The sequence below is a fragment of the Trichechus manatus genome, unplaced genomic scaffold, assembly GCF_000243295.1.
Source record: "Trichechus manatus latirostris isolate Lorelei unplaced genomic scaffold, TriManLat1.0 scaffold00034, whole genome shotgun sequence".
Lineage (NCBI taxonomy): Eukaryota > Metazoa > Chordata > Mammalia > Sirenia > Trichechidae > Trichechus > Trichechus manatus.
Window position 1 is genome coordinate 9,152,761 of NW_004443970.1, and position 22,978 is coordinate 9,175,738.

The following is a 22,978-nucleotide window of genomic DNA, read 5'->3' on the forward strand; positions in this document are numbered from 1 at the left end:
ACAGCAGTCCAGGGACAAGGACTAGAAGGCAGAAGGGGACAGGAAAGCTGGTGATAGGGAACCCAAGGTTGAGTAAGGACAGTGTTGATATGTTGTGAGGTTGTTAACCACTGTCATAGGGCAACGTGTACTGTTTAATGAGAAACTATTTTGTTCTGTAAATCTTCACATGAAGTGAGGACAGCAGCACCACTGGAAGAGTACAGTCGATGTCACTGAACTTTGTATGTAGAAATTTTTGAAATGGTGTATCTTTGGCTGTGTACATTTTCACCAAAAAATAAAAAATTAAAAAGGTCAAGAAGGGAGAGGGTTGACATGTCGTGGGGTTGTTAACCAATGTCATAAAACGGTATGCGCACTACTGTTTCATGAGAACTATTTGTCTGTAAACCTCCACCGGAAGTACAATTTAAAAAAAAAGGAATAAACTTTATTTTGGTACAATTTACATAAAGTAAAATGCACCTATGTTAAGCGTACAACTTGACGAATTTTGATAAATTTGTACACGCTTATAAGCACCACCACAATCAAGATATAGAACATTTCCAGTGCCCTGGTAAGTTCCTTCATGTCCTTCCCAGTCACCCCCACCCCCACCCCAAGAAACCACCAATCTGTTATAAACATCAAAATTCTCACTGCCTCAGTTCCTCATCTGTTACCTGTAATAATATTCCACTTACCGCAAAAGAGCAAGAAGTTAAAGAAACTACCCTCATTGATATTCAAAAGTAGTCACAGAGAGCTTAATATTTTATATTTACTCTCAGCAAATACGGTGAACCAAAAAAAAATTCCAACATATGGGAAGAGTAATCTCATTTCTCTTCTCATTTTTCTCTTAACCCAAGTGTTTATAGAGCTCCTATCTTCAGAAAACCAAACTTGCTGTCACCAAGTCGATTTCAACTCATAGCAACCCTGTAGCATAGAACAGAACTGCCCCATACGGTTTCCAAGGCTGTAAATCTTTACAGACGCAGACTGCCACATCTGGAGGGTTCAAACTACCGACCCTGCGGTTAGCAGCCGGCTGCTTAATCACTGCACCACCAGGGCTCCTTATACAGCCATTGGCTCATAAAGACTCTGGACTTATAAAACCAAAAACCCATTGCCATCAAGTCGATTCTGACTATAGCAACCCTATGGGACAGAGTAGAACAGCCCCATAGGATTTCCAAGGCTATAATCTTTATAGGGGTAAACTGCCACATGTTTCTCCCACAGAGTGGCTGGTGGGTTTGAACTGCTGACCTTTCAGTTAGCAGCTGAGCGCTAACCAGGCTCCTATCTTCCAAGACATCATTAATACGACAGTGGATAGGGCGGGGGGCATGTGTCAGAAACTCACAATAACAAAGAGAACAGTAAGAAAGAGACTAAATTTCAGAAATGCCGAAGCTGATGGAGGACTGCTGCCTGGTGAGACTCAGCAGCAAAAGCCACATGCTGCACAGTGCACAGAGGGGCAGCCGAAGGGAGCCGTCCGCCCTGGAGGACTCAGGGACACTCAGACCCTGTCAAGTTCCAAATATCAGCTTCGACAGAGGACATTACTATGACGTGTAGAGCTGGAGACAGGAGGACACAATGAAATCCAAACCCAGAGCAGTCAATGTGCTCTTTCTCCAAAAACATGAAGAACTCCTAGTTTGTGTTCCAGTCAAAAATAAACAAAATGAACAGAGGGTTCTTCTTTCAGGGATGAGGAAAAGTACCCTACAAAGGAGTAGGAATAGAGAAACACCAGACCTTCCATTAGCAACAAAAAGGCCAGAATACAATGGAACAATGCTTTCAAAGTTTTATGAAAGAGTGATTTCTCCCTCAGAATCCAATACCTCACAGAAACCATCAATCAAGTACAGGTATGAGAAAAGACACAAAACAAAACAGAAAGTTTATCTTTCCTATCTGCTTTCTGAATAAGATACTAGAGGATGTTTTCCAGCAAAATGACTGAAGAAACCAAGAAAGAGAGGAGATCCTGAAAATTCTGGATCTAACCTATGAAAGCAATGAAGAATCCTATAGAGCAGCTATGCAGGGGTTTAAAGAATGATTATCCAGACTGAGGCAGGAGCTGTTGTGTACCGTCGACTCAATTCTGACTCATAGCGATCCGACAGAACACAGCAGAACTGCCTCATAGTTTCCTAGGCTGAAATCTTTACGGAAGCAGATCACCAGGTCTTTTATTCCATGGAGCAGCTGGTGGGTTTAAGCCACTGGTAGGCTTGAACCATCAACCTTTCGGTCAGCAGTCAAGCGCTTAACCATTGAGCCACCAGAGCTCCTTATGGCAGTAGAAGGAAGGCTAAAGAACAAGGCATCTGGGTCAGAGGTGAATTCCAAGGATATGATACTACCCTTGAGACATGCTTATGGATGTGATAAAGGCAGACAATGCAAGGAAGAAAAAAAAAATAGAGCCTAGGAAAAACAAAACAAACAGAAACAAACATAGGGAAAATCTCTAAAAATTTATATATTAAAAAAATGGTAGTACAGTCATATAATTTAGAAATATGGAACCAAGCTATAGAAAAACTGAATTAAAATGAGTTACAAGAGTTAAAATGATTCCCTCTAGAGAGAAGGCCTTGGGTAAGGATGGGTGAGACAGCAGAATACTGCTTTACTTTTATAAGGTCTCTGTACTATTGGCTTGTTTTAATCATGTAAAGTTTGATAAAAATAAAAATACTGAAGAAAATCATGACAACTTGCTAGGTTCTTATTTAAGTTGAAAGTGAAATACTCTTAGGTCAATGATTTCAGGTATCCCCAATACTTACTGAAGAAGTTCATTCGCCTTCAGTATGAAAGAACCCACAGCAGTAATAGCATCTAAAGGGAAAAAATAAAAAAGTATCATTTGTCAAGTAAGTAAACCGCATTTAATGTATTGTACTGAGAAATGAAATCACTACCTTCAATTCCTGCTGCATCTAGTCCAAGAGGTTCATATTTTTGCTTCCATAAAGCCATTCCTTTCAATTCGCTCAAATGGTATAATAAAGACTCTGAGCCACTATCAAAAGAGAGCAGAAAAAAAACTGTATCATTACTATCATCAAGGTGGCAGGCAGCTACTATCTTGCCTGAAAATTTCTAAATTTTCAGAAACATTGAAAGTAACTTTGATTTCTTTCTATGAAAAATAGTTATTTCTCAAAACTATCTCTAAAAAGCAGAAATCATTTGGTCATCAAGACTACTGAGATTAATACATGACCACAAGATTAAATTTCATAAGATCAAATTATAATGCCTATTAAAAAAATTATAATGCATAGTCAGTCCTGGCATTGTAAGACGGTCATTTGGTCACCTTGTTCACCCAACAGCTATATATTCACCATTCAAGAAATATTTACTAAGCTCCTACTTCAGGTCAGGCACTGTGCTGGACACTGGGGATGTAATGATGAACAAAGGGTCCTCCTCATGGCACTCATGGTCTGGTGGTAGAGATGGTGATACCTACACTATCATACAGTATATTGTTCCAACTACAATAAATGCCTTGGAGGAAACACAGGGTGCAGGTGCAATAAAAGAACCCGATCTAGTCTGGGGGATTAGGGAAGGCTTCTCTGAAGAAGTGGTATTTGAGCTGAGAGCTGAAGAATTCAAGTGACGAGCAGGATGGGAATGTTTCAGAAAGGGAGAAGGACACATAAAAGCCCTGGGATGGGAGACAAAATGCGAAATTTGAGAAAGTAAAAGGCCACAGGTTTGGGCAAAGCCAAGCCAGATATGCTATATAAAGCCATGTAAACAATTCTGGTCTTGGTCCTAAGAGCACTGGGAAGGCACTGGAAGATTTTAAGAGTAACATGATCTAATCCACCGTGGAGAGTACATTGGAGGGGCACAGTGTGGATAGGAGAGACCAGCCAGGAGGTTTCTGCAGTGGTCTAGGCAGAGGGGATGATACCGGATGCTAGGGACCCAGAACACAAAGGGATTTTTAGTCAAACACTCAGCATTCACTCGCAAACTGCTTCACTGAGGTGGCTGTGGATATAAACAGCATGAGATTTGAAGATCTAGGATGAAGGCTTAGCTCTAACTCTGGGCCAGCCATATAAACATTCTGAACTTCAGTTTCTTCTTGTGTAAAATGAGGATAATCATAACCAACACTTTGCCAAGGTGTTAAATGAAAAGAAAAAAATTACATATACATGGAAACCTGGTGGCGCAGTGGTTAACAGTTCAGCTACTAACCAAAAGGTTAGCAGTTTGAATCCACCAGCTACTTCTTGGAAACCGTATGGGACAGTTCTACTCTGTCCTATGGGGTCGCTATGAGTCAGAATATATAAAATGTGTATATAAAATGTACTTTTGTAAACTATAAAATGATATACAAAGATATTAATTTCATTGTCTCAAAAAAGGGATATATGTCCTACCTCAAAATACTTCTCATGGTTCTTTGAGTGAAAAAAAAGCCCAGACAGGGTGAAGCCTGGTATAAAGATGTTGGCAAATTATTCATAAACTAGAATTACCATTATATAGTCTTTAAATCTGGGCATTCCAAGATTTCCCTCAAATACCAATGCAACAATTTTAGCTAGATAAGGTTCAAAAAGAAAATGTCAGACGATAAAGCAAAGGCTGAGGAAAGAAGAACAATGTCCCAACACAGGAGGATTCTATGCACATGTGAATGCAATACCAAACACTCTCCATCACCTCCGTACCTCTGTAAGTGACTGATAACCAACTTCTGTATACTGGAATATGACGACTCTATAGACTGGCCAAGCTTTTTTAAGCCCTAATTAAGAGAAGAAAATATGTTTAGCACACAACTAGGACACTATACGCCACTTAAATACATTGATACTTTAACCATACCTTTACAGTTAACTGGTTCATTAAGAGAGTCTGAAGTTCAGCACTACAATGAAAAAGAAAATATTTTTAGTCATTTGTCTATTCACTTAAACTTCTAACTTTCTAAGTACAAACAAGATTTTTAAACAAAGTAAACAAAAAGAACAGGCCAACAAAAATTAGGGCTTTGTGGTACTCACACTAAGGAAAAGACAGAACAATGAACTATAAAGCTCAGAAACAGATTCACTTATAAATGCGAATGTACTGTATGATAAAATGACATTTCAAATCAGTAATGAAAAGACATAATATCCAAGAAACCATACTGGCCAATTACCTAAATATTTAGAAAAAAAGAAGTTACCCTTCCATGACACTTAACTAAATAAATCACATCTGGAACATATAAATGGAGAAAACAAACCACAGAAAAGCTCTAGAAGAAAATACAAATCAATCTTTGAATGCTTTTAAGATGGGAAAGATCTTTCTAGGAATAACAACAAAAGCAGACACCACAAAGGAAAAGACTGATTTGGTTACATAAAAAATTTAACTTTTATACATACGTATATGCATATATGTACATATACACACACTTTGTTCTGGTATGCATAAAGTTGTCATGAGTAGGAGCTGACTCAACTGGCAACTAACAATATATATGTGTATGTCTATGTATGTATATATACACATACACACACATATTAATATATAAAAGTTTTAAATTTTTTGTATATATTTATGTTTACATAAAAAATAAATACATGTATAGGAAAATCTAGAAAGATATACACTAAACAGTTAACAGAGCTCTGACGGCACAGTGGTTAAGAACTCAAGCTGCTAATCAAAAGGTCGGCAGTTCAAACATACCAGCTGCTCCTTGGACACTCTATGGGGCAGTTCTACTCTGTCCCATAGGGTCACTATGAGTCGGAATCAACTCAGTAACGAAGGGTTTGGTGTTTTGATATTGGGTAACAGGAGAAAGATGTGGCAGTCTGCTTCCATAAAGACTCACAGCATTGGAAACGCTATGAGACAGTTTTAGTCTGTCCTATAAGGTCGCTATGAGTCAGAATTGACTCTATGGCAATGGGTTTTGTTGGTTTTATATCAGGTAATGGGATTAAGAGGGCTTTTTACCGTATTTTTTGTTGTTGTACACTAGAATTTTCCATTTTTTTAAAATGATGAGGAAGAGTTACTTTTGAAATTTAAAAAAAAAAAAAACTTTCAAAGGAGAGAGTAAAGCAAGAGCCCCTAAAATGAGTTTATTACCTTGCTTTCCCCCACAGCAGCAGGTGCATGAATTCATCTTGCACTGATGTGGTTGTGTTCTTTTCCTAGACAAAATAAACGCTCATAGATATTTTAATAAATTTTTATATTTATTCAAAATTATAGGAACAACACGACTCCACTTCTCCTCAATCTTCCCCCAAATCCATATTTAAATTGATCATCCAAATTATCAATGACTTGAAGATGGCCAGTCAGCTATTCCAACACCTGTCCCTCCCAAGCCCCACCTGCTCCATTCCACAATCCTGTCCCTGTCTTGGTTGTACTAATGGGAAGAGAGCCCTTTTTGCAAATCTCTCTGAAAAGAACTCTATTTTTTCTGTCATGCCAGGTTTTTTTTAATTTATTTTGTTGTTGTTGTTGTTGAGAATATACATAGCAAAACATACACCAATTCAACAGTTTCTACCTGTATAATTCAGTGACATTGATTACATTTTTCTAGTTATTTGAGGTTAGACCAAGCCATCTAAAAGAAACCATCTCAGCCTTTTAAAAATCAGACCGATTTTCTTCCTGTCCCTCATAAAGTAAATAAGGACATTAAGCATTAACTCTTTTCATGGAACCTTTGGTTACGTTACCTGCACAAATGTGGTGAGGCGAGAATCCATCTGCATCAGTATTTCTTCCCATGCCTCACACATGCATGTAAGTGACAAATTTATGTACTATTAAGCAAGAAGAAAAAAAGTGTTAGTAAAAATGTTTAAATCAATACGCTAACTAAATGTTTCTTATTGTCAATTATATAGAGGAATCTAAAATTTACTTTCAATCACTCTGAACTCAGTTAAGCCTGAGATAAAGAGAAGACCATGAGATAAAAAGACCATAGCTAACATTTAATGATCACTATACTATACAAATTTCAATGATTCTTAGAATTTTACAATAAAACTTTCTTAAGTTTCTTTCTGGTAAAGTAAATATCCTCAAACTTTTATATATGAGTTATGTTTCATGTACAGTAACTGTCAAAATGCTCGTCTGGTCAGCTATTCAATTTTAAAACAGGATCCTTAAAAAGATCTTCAGAAACTTTTATCATTGAGAACTAAATCAAGTGCCTGGTAGATTGGGAGGAAAAAAAAAAAAAAGGCCAAAATTCTTTTTAGCTCCTCCCACCAAGTCAACTTCTCTGGCCCTTAAATCTGGGCTGGCCCAAGAGACAGAAAGGGCCACATAAACCAGAGGCTGCATCAGCCTGAGACCAGATGAGCTAGATGGTGCCTAGCTACCAACGACCACTCTGACAGGGAACACAACAGAGAGTCCCTGACGGAGCAGGAGAAAAGTGGGGTACAGAACTCAAATTCTAGTAAAAAGACCAGACTTAATGGTCTGAGTGAGACTGGAGGAACCCTGAAAAGCATGGCCCCTGGGCTCTCTGTCAACCCAGCAATAAAACCATGCCCGAGACCAACTCTTCAGACAAAGACTAAACTGGACTATGGGACATAAAATAATACTTGTGAAGAGTGTGCTTCGTAGCTCAAGCAGATACATGAGACTAAATGGGCAGCTCCTCTCTGGAGGTGAGATGAGAGGGCAGAGAGGGTCAGGAACTGGTTGAATGAACACAGGAAATCAGGAGTGGAAAGGAGGAAGGTGTTGTCACAGTACAGGGAGAGCAATTAGGGTCACATAACAATGTGTATATAAATTTTTGTATGAGAGACTAAACTGAATTGTAAACTTTCACTTAAAGTACAACAATAAAATAAAATAAAAAAATCTGGGCTGGCCTTGTGTCTTGATCAACAGAATGCAGTAGAAGCGAACCTGTGAGTCCAGGGCCTCAAAGGTTTTGCACGCTTCTGCTTGCACTAGAGACCCCTGCCGCCACCATCATGTGAACAAGCAGGGGCCGGTTGCTGGAGATAAGGGGTGTGGAGCAGAGACAAAACTACTGCAGATGAGGGACACTTAAATCAGCCAGCTCGGCACAGATGCATGACCAAGGCCAGGAGAGATGAGGTGAAGCTGGCCCAGATCCACAGAACCACCTGGATGAACCCACACCAAATCGACAACCTACAGAATCATGAGCAAATTCAGGGTGGGTTTATTCTGCACAAACATTAAATGACAGGATTGATGACTGTCTTCCACAGTACGTTATTTACAACAAAACCTGTAAAAGTCCAAAATGGGATTTTATTTACGGGAATATTTAAAAAGGTTTAACTATTTTTTTTCTTTTCTCTTTGAGGTGGTAAACAGGGCTAGGTGGGAACAGATTCTCAATTAAATTTCCTTTTCTTACTTTGATTAAGATTATAAGATTAGCTAGCAGCTTAGACACCTCAACCACAGATAGTTAGCTTTACAAAATAAAACTTTAAATTTATTTACAGAACTTCAGAAAACTTATATATTCACATAAAACAAACTATAATACCTGCAAAAGAGCTGAAATGTGAGTAAACTTTCTGGCCATCCGAGTTACTTCAGGTAAGAAAGAGTATAGTAAATTGGTTTCAAGCTGTAAAATCAAAAGCGTAAAGTGCAGTCACAATCAGACGTATTTGCTTCTTTTAAAGGTAAAACAGTCTCTCCCAGCTCAAAATCAGACAAACAAAAAAAAAAACCCTGTAATTCAGAGAAGAGTCTAACTACTTATCAGAGAGACTATATCAGAATCTTACTCTTTGAGCATAACACAGTTCAGAGACTAACAGAACATCATTTTAGAATTTTCTAATCCCCTGCCTTACTGTGCACAGTCCGCCCTGTCTGGGTCATCAATCCCCTCTACCTGTCTAAAATAAATGTAATAACCTATTCTGTAAAACTATTATGGGGAACTTAAAACTTGATCACAAATATATACAAAAATTATTGAAGGAAAGAAAAGGAATTGTAAGCTATTGATAACTACAAGTGAAATATCTGTTATAATGACATGCAAATTATCTCATAAAGCTGTTATTAAAAATGTCTATTACAAACTCCACAGAAATAGTAAATCATTCTGTTATAGCACCAAATAGAATCTTGGAAATCCCATTTTCACAGAACCTTAAGATAAAGAGGGAATATCAACCATGGTCAGAGTGAATCATTAAGTCAAGAGTTCTCTGGAGCTCTAATATAAGCCAGACTGTTGGAAGCCACCACATACTTTGCCATCTTGCATTTTTTTGCTGTTGTTCTACCTTTGAGAGTCCAGGTGCACTTTGGGTAAGTGCTTGGGATATTTAAGATGACAATTTTAGGAAGATTTCTTGAAGGCAAGGCTACTGAAATTTAAAGACTAGAGTCCAGTCAAACAGTTTCCTCAATGTACAATACCAACTGCACACAACAAAAAAGGTTTTTCCTAATATTAAGTGGTTACCTTATACAAGAGGCAATGTGCTGGTTAAGAGCACAGTCTGCCTAACACAACTTTCTAATTCTATACCACCAAGCAAGTTCCACATTCTCTGTGATACCCATTCACTCTTCTATAGAATGGGGATAATAATAGTCTCTACCTATTAGACTACTGTGTGGATTCAAATAACTATCATGAACACTTAGTACCTGGCACATACTAACCAATCAATAAATAGTAGCTTTTCTTATTATTATTAGGTTCAGAGTCTTGAGAAAACACATGGAACAGAGTTGAACTGCTACAGTGTCCAGGTCATTAACAGACCATCAAACCACCATCTTTATGAAAACAATATTGGACCACGGAAACAATAAAATGGTATTCACTCGACTAAGATTCTATATATAAGACTTGGGAACTCCAAGTAGTAGATTTTTGTTTTGTTTTGATGACCATTAGAATCTGGTGATAAAGAAAATAAAAACCTATAAAACCAATCAGAAATATATTTACTCTCTATTGCTATTAGGTATCAACACCTACCTGAAAGTATGAAACTTCTGAAGCACCATCAGTAGACACCTCTGTGACCACTGACAATGATTTCAAATCACTTGATAAACACAGTGCAAGGCAAGTACCAGCAATCTGTAAGACAGTCAAATCCCCCAGTATATTTAGTATTATTGCTAGATAGCATCTGCTTATAACCCCACACAGGAAGAATTCACATAGAATTTTACAATGTAGAAATACATATGCCTGGTTCAGGCCACGCACATGTACCAGATGAAGGTGGGCATCCACCTGCATGGCCCTTCCTAATCCCAAAGACACAAATACACACACATACCCCATCTAAGGCCCCAAAACTGTATTGGAAAACCAACATATTCCACTCACAGTCTACAATATTTTCTGCCTCCTTGGGGAATGGTAAGAGCAAAGAGGAAACACTATGGAGAAGACCAAGACTTAGCAACTCTAAATCATAATCAAGTGTATTATACTAATCTTTTGGTTTTTTTAAAAAAAAAAACTTATCTAAAATCCAATGATAGCCCCCAATCTTTACAGACATAATATCACTACTATTTTATCTTAGTAAGAAAATTATTTGCTTAACATTCTAAGAGCTAATCATTTCAATAGCTGAAACTGAAAACGTGTTTTATTCTTTTTCTATAAATCAATTTGCTATTACATTCTCAGAGAAATGATAGAGAAAACTTTTAAGAAAAACTTACCCCTGTGACTCGAGCAATTTTGAACATTCCATAAGCATAAAGCTCAATAAATCCAGAGCTTCCTCCAAGGACAAGAATATTAAGCCTAATTAAAAACAATGCAACAAGCTTAGGCCCGATCAACAATAGAGATGACCAAGTTCTTAAACATGATTGAAATTGTTACTCCTGTCATCTAATCGATATGCTAAAGCTCTCCCTCAAGGGAACTGAAACAACCCAACAAATCCAACAAATCCACTGACTCATACTCCACTTTCAATCCATATTAAGCTGATTCCTTTTTATCTGAAGAAAAAACATAAATTTCATCTAGCTTAAAAAAAAATCCATTTACAGCAAAATAATAATATATTATTTTAACAGCAATTGTACTGCTACACTCTCAATAACACAGTAACACTTTTCCAGCTAATTCCAAGTTCCATCAGTTTTATCATGGCTACGGTACTGTGATGGTTAAGATTGTCTGTCATCTTGGCTGGGCCATGATTCTCTGTGTTTTAATGTAATCACTCCCATGATTGAATATACTGTGAGTAGCCAATCAGATGAAAGGGAGTCTCCTTGGGGGTGTGGCCCACATCTATATATAAGCAGACGTTCTGGCTTTTTGCTGTCTCTGGATCCTGCGGCTGCTTCCTGTCGTCTCATCTCCCGTTCTTGGGACTTGAGCTGTCAGCTTATCTGCCAAACCTGGGATTCGTCAATCTGCACAGCCTGTGAGTGGGAGCCCTGCTCTCTGACCTTCTGATCTAGGGCTTGCCAGCTTCTGCAGCTGTGTGACTTGGGAGAGGCCTCTACCCTGATCCACGGACTTGGGACGTTCTAGCCTCTACAATCACATGAGCTGTTTCCTTGATATAATCTATCTCTATATATATATTTATACACTTTACTGGTTTTGCCTCTCTAGAGAACCCAGCCTAAGACAGGTACTGAATGTATTAATGGGCTTAAAGAATTTGAGTATTTAAACTTTAGAAACTCTAGTACATCCTTTCTCCTTTAAAGAGAGGTATATTATGACATACTATTATTAAAACTTGTCAACATGAAAGACCATACAATAAAAACAAGTAAATAATAGATAATAATGTGCGTATACTGTTTGGAACAGTTATCGTCAACAATGAAATAACAACAAATAAAGGGACTTGCTCTTGAAATTGCCTCAAATATTAAATATCAACTTTAAGAAACTGGACTTGCTATTTAAGATATATGCAAGATTTACCTGACATCTCCCAAGAGCTTAATAATTTCATCAGAATTTTCTTCACTAAAATATAAAAAACAATAAGGTTATCTTTCAACCATATGTCAAATAATAAAAAAAATTATCTTAAAAAAAAAAAGTGTACCTTACCTAAATATTTTTGAGGTACTGCTATAACTAAAGAAAAACAATAGGTTAAGGTAAGAAATACTCTCAGTAAAAATTTATTTTTAAAAACTTATAAACTGTCACATAAATGTTAAGAGTTAACAAAAAAAATCTGCCAACAGTAATTCTAAAGAAATTAAACTCTGATACTTACTTTTTTGGCAATGTAGGTAGCTTAGGTAAGAGAAGATTTGACTCGTCCTCAGCATTATAAAAGGATGTTAAAACACTAAAAAGGAAAAAAAAAATTACAAAACAGCAAAGATTTTACTTCTCTTTCCGTTAAAAAATGTTGATTTTTTTAAAAAAAAATGCCCAGTTTTATAACATTACCAAGTAAACAGATGCCACAAACATTTTACCATTGTAAAATGGTGACCACAACAATCACAAACAAGATATAGAAAAGTAGGAAGTTCTTGGTTTAAAAGGAGCTTCATTTTTCGGAAAAGAAATCAGTCTACCTACTTTACATTCAGAGGAAATGTTAATAAATAATTTTCTCAGCATCATATAAACTCAGTATTCAGACGCCGAGATTTTGATATAATTATCATCTAAGAAACTCCACTAAACATATGAGTACCAAGAGTAATTTTAAAGAACACCGCAATGACTGCATCATTCAATTGTGGATTCTACAGCTTACATAAGGAGCCCTGGTGGCACAGTGGTTAAGTGCTCAGTTGTTAACCAAAAGGTCAGTGGTTCAAACCCACTAGTGTGGCTCCGCAGGAGAAAAGCCTTGGCCATCTGCTCCCATAAAGAGTATAGCCTAAAAAACCCTATGGGGCAGTTCTACTCTGTCCTACTAGGTCACTATGAGTCGGAAATGACTCAACAGTAAAGGGTCATGGCTTACATACACATGCCAATTTGATAAGCCAGCAGATCTATAAGACTTACTACACATACATTTTGAGATAGTCTAGTTATCCTTTTTTTTCCTAAATTCTACCTTCAAAAGAAGTTGGAAATAAATGAGTGAGCAAATGAAAAAGTGGTGACTTGACAAGCATTGTTTTCCACTTTACACAAAGTAGCTGTCCTGAGAGACCCTGGAATCTCCACATAGCATCTATTAACTATTAGTAGAAAATGTGTTAGGAATACATTTAGCAAGTGACTGTACTGGGATAGAAAGTATACAGTATGCTCTGCTCCTCCACCCTCCTATAAATTCACAAAAGCCATCTGCAATCCTTGATTATTTGATGATGGATTAATCACTGTTTTATGAGCAAATTTCAAACCCTAGGCTAGATCCTTGTCATCTGATTCTTTCCAGGTACCCCTTAGGAAAGCTGTCAGTTAATATTCAGGATTTGCAAATTCATTTAATATTAACTTAACGAATTTAATTAAAAAGGAAACGAAATGGAAAGAAAATTATTTCATTTCCCCAAAAGCAAAAAGATTTTTTTTTCAGTATTAGCTAAACCCACTGATCCTTTAGGCCATCTTTACTGTGAACATGGTGTATTGCTTGACCACAAAGAAGAAGGCAAAATTATTTTCATGAAACAAGGAAACTTGTCAGGCACTATGAACACAGAAAGAACCCATTCAGCACTTTTCATACTCTAACAAAATTTACTAAGACACAAAAAACAAAGCTCCAGACAAAATACATGGTGAAAAGAAAAACAGAACCTCTACTTGCTAATGAGTAATTTTAATTAATAGTACTTGATCATAGAAATCGTTGCCATCAAATACTAAAAACTACTAAAAAAAAGGAAAAAAAATTGGCCACTAGGGTATTATTGCTCGAATAAGAAAACAGATTTTTTTTTAGAAAAAGTCTAACAAAGCATTAAAAATTTCAGCTAGCTAAATTAAAATAGAAATTTAAATGCAATGTACATATCTACTCAACATTCAGATCTACATACCACTCAACACTCACAAGTTACCATTTTAAAAAATGAAATTTCACAAATGTTCTATGGTGACTACTGGAGTTTTTCTTCCTTTATTACTCTACCTGCTTTCTACAGTCACTTCCATCCAATGCATACAAGAAACGGGAGCCTCCACAGAAAAAGAGTGCAAGCTTTCAGGTTTTTCGACATCACACAAAACAATTTTTTTGGTGTCAGCAAGAGCAAAGGCCAAAACTAAAACAAGATAAGAAAAAACAATCAACAAATCAGTGTAACATTTGAGAAAAAATAAATGGGCATTTCACTTACTGCCCAGTTTTACTATTTTAAATACATCTTAATCACAAAAACTACTTGACCTAAAAATCCTTACATTAAGTAATATTTGAAAAACCAAGGAGATAATTTTCATATAGTTACACTTTTAAGGTTATAGCCGAAGAAACCCTATGGGGCAGTTCTACCCTGCCATATAGGATAGCTATGAGTCGGAACTGACTTGATGGCACACAGCAACACACTTTTATCTAAGTTTATTTTCAAGTGCTCAAACTTTCATGAGCGATCTACCACCTTCTCATGTACCATACTTATCCTCTTGTCTCTAGACTGGAACCCTAACTGTCAACCAGAAAATACAGAACAGGGCTCAACAGATACACAACAATATCTTATGACAAAGACATAACCCACTGACCACTGCCATCTATTTGATTTCAACTCACAGCGACCCTATAGGACAGAGGAGAACTGCCCCATAGGGTTTCCAAGGCTGTAGTCTTTACCAAAAAGAGCCCTGGTAGTGCAGTGGGTAAGCATTCAGCTGCTAACCAACACGTCAACAGTCTGAATCCACCAGCCGCTCCTTGGAAACCCTACGAGGCAGTTCTACACTGTCCTACAGGGTTGCTATGAGTTGGAATCAACTTGACGGCAACGGGTTTTGGTTTTAATCTTTACAGAAGCCGACTGCCACAACTCTCTCCCGCAGAGCAGTTGGTGGGTTTGAACCACCAACCTTCTGGTTAGTAGCCGAGTGCTTTAAGCACTGTGCCACCAAGGCTCCTTTACCAAGACATACTGGTCCCTTAAACATGTCTAAAAGGTAAAAATTTATTCCATCTGTTTTGTCCTTAAAAGTCCCTCTCACCCCATTTTAAATTTCTAATCCTTAGTGCTGAATCTTATTCCTTTCACTACGGCTGAATTATCTAGCAGTTTCTCTATAAGTCATTAACCACTTCCTAACTTAGCAAATTTAAGAGTTTCTAAATAGAGGTCAATGAGTTTTACCACATGCCAGTACGTTACCTATGCTACATGTGAGGCAATTCTACCTCCTCTTCCTAAAAACAATTTAAAATAATCTTGAAATAACTACTGTCTAACAAAAGCCATGTTTTACTGCCCAAAAACATGGGACATATTTTTTTACTGATAAACACATCGAAGTAAATAAGTTTTAACACACACTGACTTTCATGATTTACTGTTGAGATCCTGGTGTTTTGGGATAAATATTGCAAGGAGATCTCAAGACGTTACTTACAAAGCCTTCTAATTTTAGACATATTCTACAAGTACTCTTTTTTTAAGTATAATTAAAAGACAAAATAAGAGCTAAACAAAATGAGTACGGAATGAGTATACAATTTTAAAAGCATTCCTAGAAATCCCACTTCTGGGAATCAACCTAAGAGCTAATCACACAAAGTTCTTCCCAGCGTTCAGAACGTTTTATGCAGCATTACACATAAAAGCTAAAAAAAGGAAACTCTATGTCCACCAAGGAAGACAGAATTAGTAAATTAAAATATATAAATAGAATGAATTATTGTTGTTGTCAGGTGCTGTCGAGTCAGTTCCGACTCATAGCGACTCTACGTACAACCGAATGAAACACTGACCAGTTCACACACACCCACACAATCACTGTTATGTTTAGGCCCACTGTTGCAGCTACTGTGTCAATCCATCTCAATGAAGGTCTTCCTCTTTTTTGCTGACCCTCTACTTTACTTAGCATGATGTTCTTCTCCAGGGACTGGTCCCTCCTGATAACATATCCAAATTACATGAGATGAAGCCTTACAATCCTCACTTCTAAGAGCATTCTGGCTATAACTTATTCTAAGACAAATTTGCTCATTCCTTCAGCAGTCCATGGTATATTCAATATTCTTTGCCAACACCATAATTCAAAGATATCAATTCTTCTTTGGTCTTCCTTATTCATTGTCCAGCTTTTGCATGCATATGAGGTGACTGAAAATACCATGGCTTGGGTCAGGTGCACTTTAGTCCTCAAGGTGACAGCCTTGCTTTTTAACACTTTAAAGAGGTCTTTTACAGCAGATTTGCCCAGTGCAGTTTCATTTGATTTCTTGATTGCTGCTTCCATGAGCACTGAATTATGGATCCAAGTAAAATAAAATCCTTGACAACTTTAATATTTTCTGTGTCTCATGATGTTGCTTATTGATCCAGTTGTAAGGCAGTAGTCTTTGATCTTCATCAGTAAGTGCTTCAAATTCTCTTCACTTTCAGCAAGGAAGGTTGTGTCATCTGCATTTTGCAGGTTGTTAATGAATCTTCCTATAATCCTGACACTGCGTTCTTCTTCATATAGTCCAGCTTCTGGGATTATTTCCTCTGCATACAGAATGAATAAGTATGGTGAAAGGATACAATCCTGACACACACCTTTCCTAATTTGAAACCACACAGTATCCCCCTTGTTCTGTTTGAATGACTGCATCCTGGACTACGGACAGGTTCCTCATGAGCACAATTAAGTGTTCTGGAATTCCCCTTCTTCACGATATTATCCATAATAATTGGTTATGATCCACACAGTGACATCCCTTGTTCTGTGTCCTCTTCTGAACCTGGCTTGAATTTCTAGAAGTTCCCTGCCGATGTACTGCTGCAACTGTTTTTGAATTGTCTTCAGCAAAATTTTACTTGTGTGTCATAGTAATGATATTGTTCAATAACTTCCACATTCTATTGGATCACCTTTCTTGGAACGGGCACAAATATGGATCTCTTCCAGTCGGTTGGCCAAGTAGCTGTCTTCCAAATTTCTTGGCATAGAGCAGTGAGTGCTTTCAGCTTTGCATGCGTTTGCTGAAACATCTCAATCGGTATTCCATCAATTTCTAGAGCCCTGCTTTTTGTCAATGTCTTTAGCGCAACTTGGACTTCTTCCTTCAATGCCATCGGTTCCTGACCGTATGCTACCTCCTGAAATGGCTGAATGTCAACCAATCCTTTTTGGTACAGTGACTCTGTGATTTCTTTCCTTCTTTTTTTTTTTAATTGAACTTTAGATGAAGGTTTACAGAACGTACTAGCTTCTCATTAAACAGTTAGTACATATATTGTTTTATGGCATTGATTAACAATCCCATGGCATGTCAGTACTCTCCCTTCTCGCCCTTGGGTTCCCTATTACCAGCTTTCCTGTCCCCTCCTGCTTTCTAGTCCTTGCCCCTGGGCTGGTGTGCCCCTTTAGTCTTGTTGTGTCCTATGGGTCTGTCTAATCTTTGGCTAAAAGGTGAACCTCTGGAGTGACTTCATTACTGGGCTAAAAGGGTGTCCGGGGGCCATACTCTTAAGGTTTCTCCAGTCTCTGTCAGGCCAGCAAGTCTGGTCTTTTCTTGTGAGTTAGAAGTTTGTTCTACATTTTTCTCCGGCTCTGTCAGGGACCCTCTATTGTGATCCCTGTCAGAGCAGTCAGTGGTGGTAGCCAGGCACCAATGACCTGTACTGGACTCAGTCCAGTGGAGGCCATAGTAGTGGTGGTCTATTAGTCCTTTGGACTAATCTTTCCCTTGTGTCTTTAGTTTTCTTCATTTCCCCTTGCTCCTGAAGGGGTAAGACTAGTGGAGTACCTTAGATAGCAGCTCACAGGCTTTTAAGACCTCAGACGCTACTTACCAAAGTAGAATGTAGAACATTTTCTTTATAAACTATGTTATGCCAATTGAGCTAGATGTTCCCTGAGACCATGGTCCCCACAGCCCTCAGCCCAGCAATTCAGTCCCTAAGGGAGTTTGGATTTGTTCATGGAGTTTCCATGACCTTACCCTGAACAAGCTGTGCTGGCTTCCCCAGTACTGTGTACTGTCTTACCCTTTACCCACTTATCTACTGTCTATTTAGTGTTTTGATGCTGCCTGTATCGTTCAACATTTTGCCCAGAGAATCCTTAAATACTGCAACTCAAGGCTTAAATTTCTTCTTCAGTTCTTTCCATTTAAGAAATGTCAAGCACTTTCTTCCCTTTTGGTCTTCCTAGGTCTTTGCACATTTTCATTATAATACTGTTCTTTGTCTTCTTGAGCCACCCCTTGAAATCTTACTTCATCATTTCTTCCACTCATTTTAGCTACTCTATGTTCAAGAGTTAAGTTTCAGAGTCTCTTCTGACATCCATTTTGGTCTTTTCTTTCTTTCCTATCTTTCCGATGACCTCTTGCTTTCTTCATGTATTATGCCCTTGACGTTATCCTGTAACTCATCTGGTCTTCAGTCATTAGTGTTCAATGCATCATATTTATTCTTCAGATCATCTCTAAATTCAGGTGGCACATACTCAAGGTTGTATTTTGGATCTTGTGGACTTGTTTTAATTTTCTTCAGCTTCAACTGGAACTTGCACATGAGCAACAGATGGTCTGTTCTGCAGTCGGCCCCTGGCCTTGTTCTTACTGATGATATGGAGCTTCTCCATTGTCTCTTTCCACAAATGTTGCTGATTTGATTCCTGCGTATTCCATCCAGTGAGGTCCAAGTGTAGAGTCACCATTTATGTTGTTGAAAAAAGGTATTTCCAATGAATAGGTCATTGGTCTTGCAAAATTCTATCATGCATTGTTTCCATCACATTTTCCAATTACTGATCCTTCTTTGTTTCCAACTTTTGCATTCCAATCTTGACTGCATGCTTGATCAATTTCAGACTGCAGAAGTTGGTAAAACTCTTCAATTTCTTCATTTTTGGCATTAGTGGTTGGTGCGTAAATTCGATTAACAGTTGTATTAACTGGTCTTCCTTGTAGATGTATGAATATTATCCCATCAATGACAGCGCTGTACTTCAGTATAGATCTTGAAATGTCCTTTGTGACAATGAATGTGACACCGTTCCTCTTCAATCTGTAAATCCCAGCATAGTAGGCCATATTGTTGTCTGATTCAAAATGGTCCATACCAGTCCATTTCAGCTCACTAATGCCTAGGATATTGATCTTCAAGCGTTCTATTTAATTTTTGACAGCTTCCAATTTTCCTATACTCATACTTCGTACATTCCATGTTCCAATTACTAATGGATGTTTGCTTCTGTTTCTTCTCATTCTGAGTCATGCCCCAAAAGCAAATGAAGGTCCTGAAAGCTTTACTCCATCCATAACATTAAGAATGACTCTACTTTGAGGAGGTAGCTCTTTGCCACTTGCATTTTGAGTGCCTTCCAACCTGAGGGGCTCACCTTCTGGCACTATATCAGACAATGTTTCACTGTTATTCATAAGGTTTTCACTGGCCAATTTTTCAGAAGTAGATTGCCAGGTCCTTCTTCCTAGTCTGTCTTAGTCTGGAAGCTCTGCTGAAACCTGTCCACCATGGGTGACCATGCTGGTATTTGAAATACCAGTGGCACAGCTTCCAGCATCACAGCAACATGCAAGCCACCACAGTAAGATAAACTGATAGATGAGGGGTAAATTACAATACATAAATAAAATGGACTACTACACATTAATTACTATCAGGGCTTCGAACCAGTTCTTTCCAGTTTGATAATGGCCAGGGAGGTGACACTGGAAGAAACGTGCATTTTTAAAATTTAGATGACCCAGAACCATAGCTGGAATGGGAAAAATTACAGGTCAAAGCCCTGCTAGAAACTTAATCTCCCTCTTAGAAAACAAGGGTAGCATATGTGTTTCATAGCAACCAAATCTGTTATCCATCGAATTCTGCAGTCAGAAACAGTGATGTCCAGTTCAAAGATGGCAGCCAACTGTGCCACTTTGAATACATGTTGCTCTCCTCAGTCCTGCCAATAATCCAATCTCATGCATCAAGCTCCGGAAAGGGCTCACTACACCTCTCTCGAGTCTCTCGTTCCAGGGCTTCTACTCGTAATTTTTCCCCTTCCCGTTATGGTTCTGGATCACCCAAATTTAAAAAATTCAGGTCTCTTCCAGTTTCGCTTCATCAGCCATGACTGAACCGGTTTGAACCAGTTCAAAAACCCTGATTACTACACATTGATACTGTATATCTATACACATTGACATAAAAAGCGTGAACCTCCCACCCCGCCCAAAAAAACTAACAAAATAGCATGCCTCGAATTATCTTGTTTTGATAAAATTGTACACATATATCCCTTCATGTACATATTTTATCAGGAAAGGTCTGGAAAGCCTTTCACTAAACTAGAAACAGTCGTTACCTCTAAGTGATGGGCTTTCGGGGCATTTTTATTTACTTCTTTATGTGTCTAGAAAAAAAGTTAAGCAATGAGTATAAACCAAACTCACTGCCATCAAGTTGATTCTGACTCATAGCAACCCTATATGACAGAGTAGAACTGGCTCATAGGGTTTCCAAGGCTGTAAATCTTTACGGAAGCAGACCACCACATCTTTCTCCTGCGGAGCGGGTGGTGGGTTCAAGCTGCCCATCTTTTGGTTAGCAGCCAAGTGCTTTAACCACTGTACCAATGAGTACACACCAAAAAACAACTCAGCTCTTTTTCTGAAATCACCAGTAATAGGTTTACATTTTACTGTACCAACTGTATGTGCACAACAGTTGAAATAACGGCTGTCATTGTAAAAACAACACATGGAAAAAGAGTGAGTTCAGTCACTGGAGCCATAACTAGCTACAACGTAAAGGGCACCAGAAGGAGAGAGCATACAGAACTGGAAGAAATGGGGTCAGATCTGATAGTTCTTTAGGTGAGGTAAATGGACATGCACAGAGAGATGAGTATGCATGAGCAAAATGTTTAGCGCAAAAATACAGTGGGGAGAGGCCTGGGGGGAAGGAAGGGAAGGTCATGATGGCACTGAACTGACTGGTGAGTAACACATGGAGGTTGCACCAAATGGTGCAGGACAAGAGAGAAGAAGGAACAAAACCAAAGTATCTTTTATATTTCATCAGATATAATTTTAGAGTTATCTTTGCCAAGAAGCCAGGCTTCCTTTTACAGTTATCAATGCTAAGAAACAAGATGACAGAATCAATGTGGGATCAGCCCAGAACTGAAACAATTTCCAAAGCCAACTATTCAGACAGGGATTGGACTGTGGGGCATAAAGTGATACTCGTGAGGAGTGTGCCTCTTAGCTCAAATAGATACAAGAGACCAAAGGGGCAGCTTCTATCCAGAGGCGAGATGGGAAGGCAGAGAGGGTTAGGAGCTGGTTGAATGGACATGGGAAATCAGGGGTGGAAAGGAGGAGTGTGCTGTCACAGTATAGGTAGAGCAATTAGGGTCACATAACAACGTATGTATGAATTTTTGTATGAGAGACTAACTTGAATTGTAAACTTCATTTAAAATACAACAATAAAAAAAAAAATTTAAAAAAAAACAATCAATCTGGGTTCTATCAGAAAAATTTAAACCTTCTAAAACAAGGACTTCAAACTGGTATTTCAAATTTTAGTATATAAAAGGAACAATAAATTACTTCTGGAAATAAGCTTTCTTTACCAACAACTTTGGTAATAATAAAAAAGTATTTTTTATAAGACAATCATTACGTTTTCCATCTGGTCTCCATGCCAGACAGGTCACTTCCCTTCCTGTATTTTCATTTGGCGGGAAACTCCAAACCCGGTGAAAACTTGCAAGTCGATGAAGTAAAACCTATGACAAAACAGATATAATGGCAGAAAATAAAAAATCAATTTCCAAAAATAAAATAAACCTAAATCCCCACTACAAAATGTTTTTAAATGATCATTTCTTTAATATTTAGTTATCTGAAGAAACTAGAGAATGACATGTATCTGAATGAACATAAGGTATTTTGAAAGATATGGGTGAAACAAGAAGATCTAATTTAACTCTGTACTCTATATATTGTCCTACCTGTAATGGCAATAGGAGACTTACATTTTAGAAAGGAATAAGACGACTGTCCAAGAAGGAGACAAACAAAGAAAGAAAGAACACACACAGCACTAAAAAAGTAGCTATAATATAGTCAAATCTTTATGGAAGCTTCTACTGTCACACAGGGTCGCTATGAGTCAGAATTGATTCGAGGGCACCTAACAACAATGATATAGTCAAATAACACTAGACTTGCAATCAGACAACTTGGCATCTATTTTCAGCTATGTCACTTACTAGCCATGGATCTTAGACAAGTCACTTAAGAGTACCAGTTGCCATTGTATCAATTCCAACTTCTGGTGACCCCACGTGTGTCAGAGTAGAACTGTGCTACACAGGACTTTCAATGGCTGATTTTTCAGAAGTAGATCTGAACCTCCAACCCTTCCGTTAGGAGCTGAGCATGTTAACCGTTGGCATCACCTAGGGATAGACAAGTCACTTACCAAAAAAACCCACTGCCATTGAGTCGATTCTGACTAACAGGACCCTATAGGACAGAGTAGAACCACCCCATAGGGTTTCCAAGGAGCGGTTGGTGGATTCAAACAGTCAACTTTTTGGTTAGCAGCCGCAGCTCTGAACCACTGCGCCACGAGGACAAGTCACTTAGCCATCCTAAGTTTCCATTTCCGCACATACTGAATACCCACTTCAGAGGGTCAAGATGATACGACAAGGGTTCCTGAGCTTCAAATAAGATGCTCCCTACTCCAGCCTCTAGACAACCACTGAAACTAACAGCCTCAGAACTGCACGTGCTGCTCAACATGCCTCCCACACCACCTTAGTTCCCCATACTCACAG

At 38.1% G+C, this 22,978-nt stretch overlaps 1 protein-coding gene across 6 annotated transcripts in view; it reads right to left on the reverse strand.

Annotated features, from left to right (window-relative positions):
- Positions 1 to 22,978, reverse strand: part of ANAPC4 (anaphase promoting complex subunit 4) — a 56,335-nt gene that overhangs the window by 28,649 nt on the left and 4,708 nt on the right. For 5 of the 6 annotated variants that reach the window (XM_023730235.1, XM_023730234.1, XM_004375130.2 and 2 more), the window contains 14 exons: positions 21,814 to 21,919; positions 14,121 to 14,253; positions 12,288 to 12,362; positions 12,116 to 12,142; positions 11,984 to 12,028; positions 10,747 to 10,831; positions 10,043 to 10,147; positions 8,579 to 8,662; positions 6,759 to 6,845; positions 6,151 to 6,215; positions 4,885 to 4,927; positions 4,728 to 4,804; positions 2,943 to 3,043; positions 2,808 to 2,859 (listed from right to left, as the gene is read on the reverse strand). In XM_023730235.1, coding sequence (XP_023586003.1) covers positions 2,808 to 2,859; positions 2,943 to 3,043; positions 4,728 to 4,804; positions 4,885 to 4,927; positions 6,151 to 6,215; positions 6,759 to 6,845; positions 8,579 to 8,662; positions 10,043 to 10,147; positions 10,747 to 10,831; positions 11,984 to 12,028; positions 12,116 to 12,142; positions 12,288 to 12,362; positions 14,121 to 14,253; positions 21,814 to 21,919 — 1,085 coding nt within the window. The remainder of the gene's footprint in view (positions 1 to 2,807; positions 2,860 to 2,942; positions 3,044 to 4,727; positions 4,805 to 4,884; positions 4,928 to 6,150; positions 6,216 to 6,758; positions 6,846 to 8,578; positions 8,663 to 10,042; positions 10,148 to 10,746; positions 10,832 to 11,983; positions 12,029 to 12,115; positions 12,143 to 12,287; positions 12,363 to 14,120; positions 14,254 to 21,813; positions 21,920 to 22,978) is intronic. The other variant, XM_023730237.1, reaches the window with a different exon arrangement.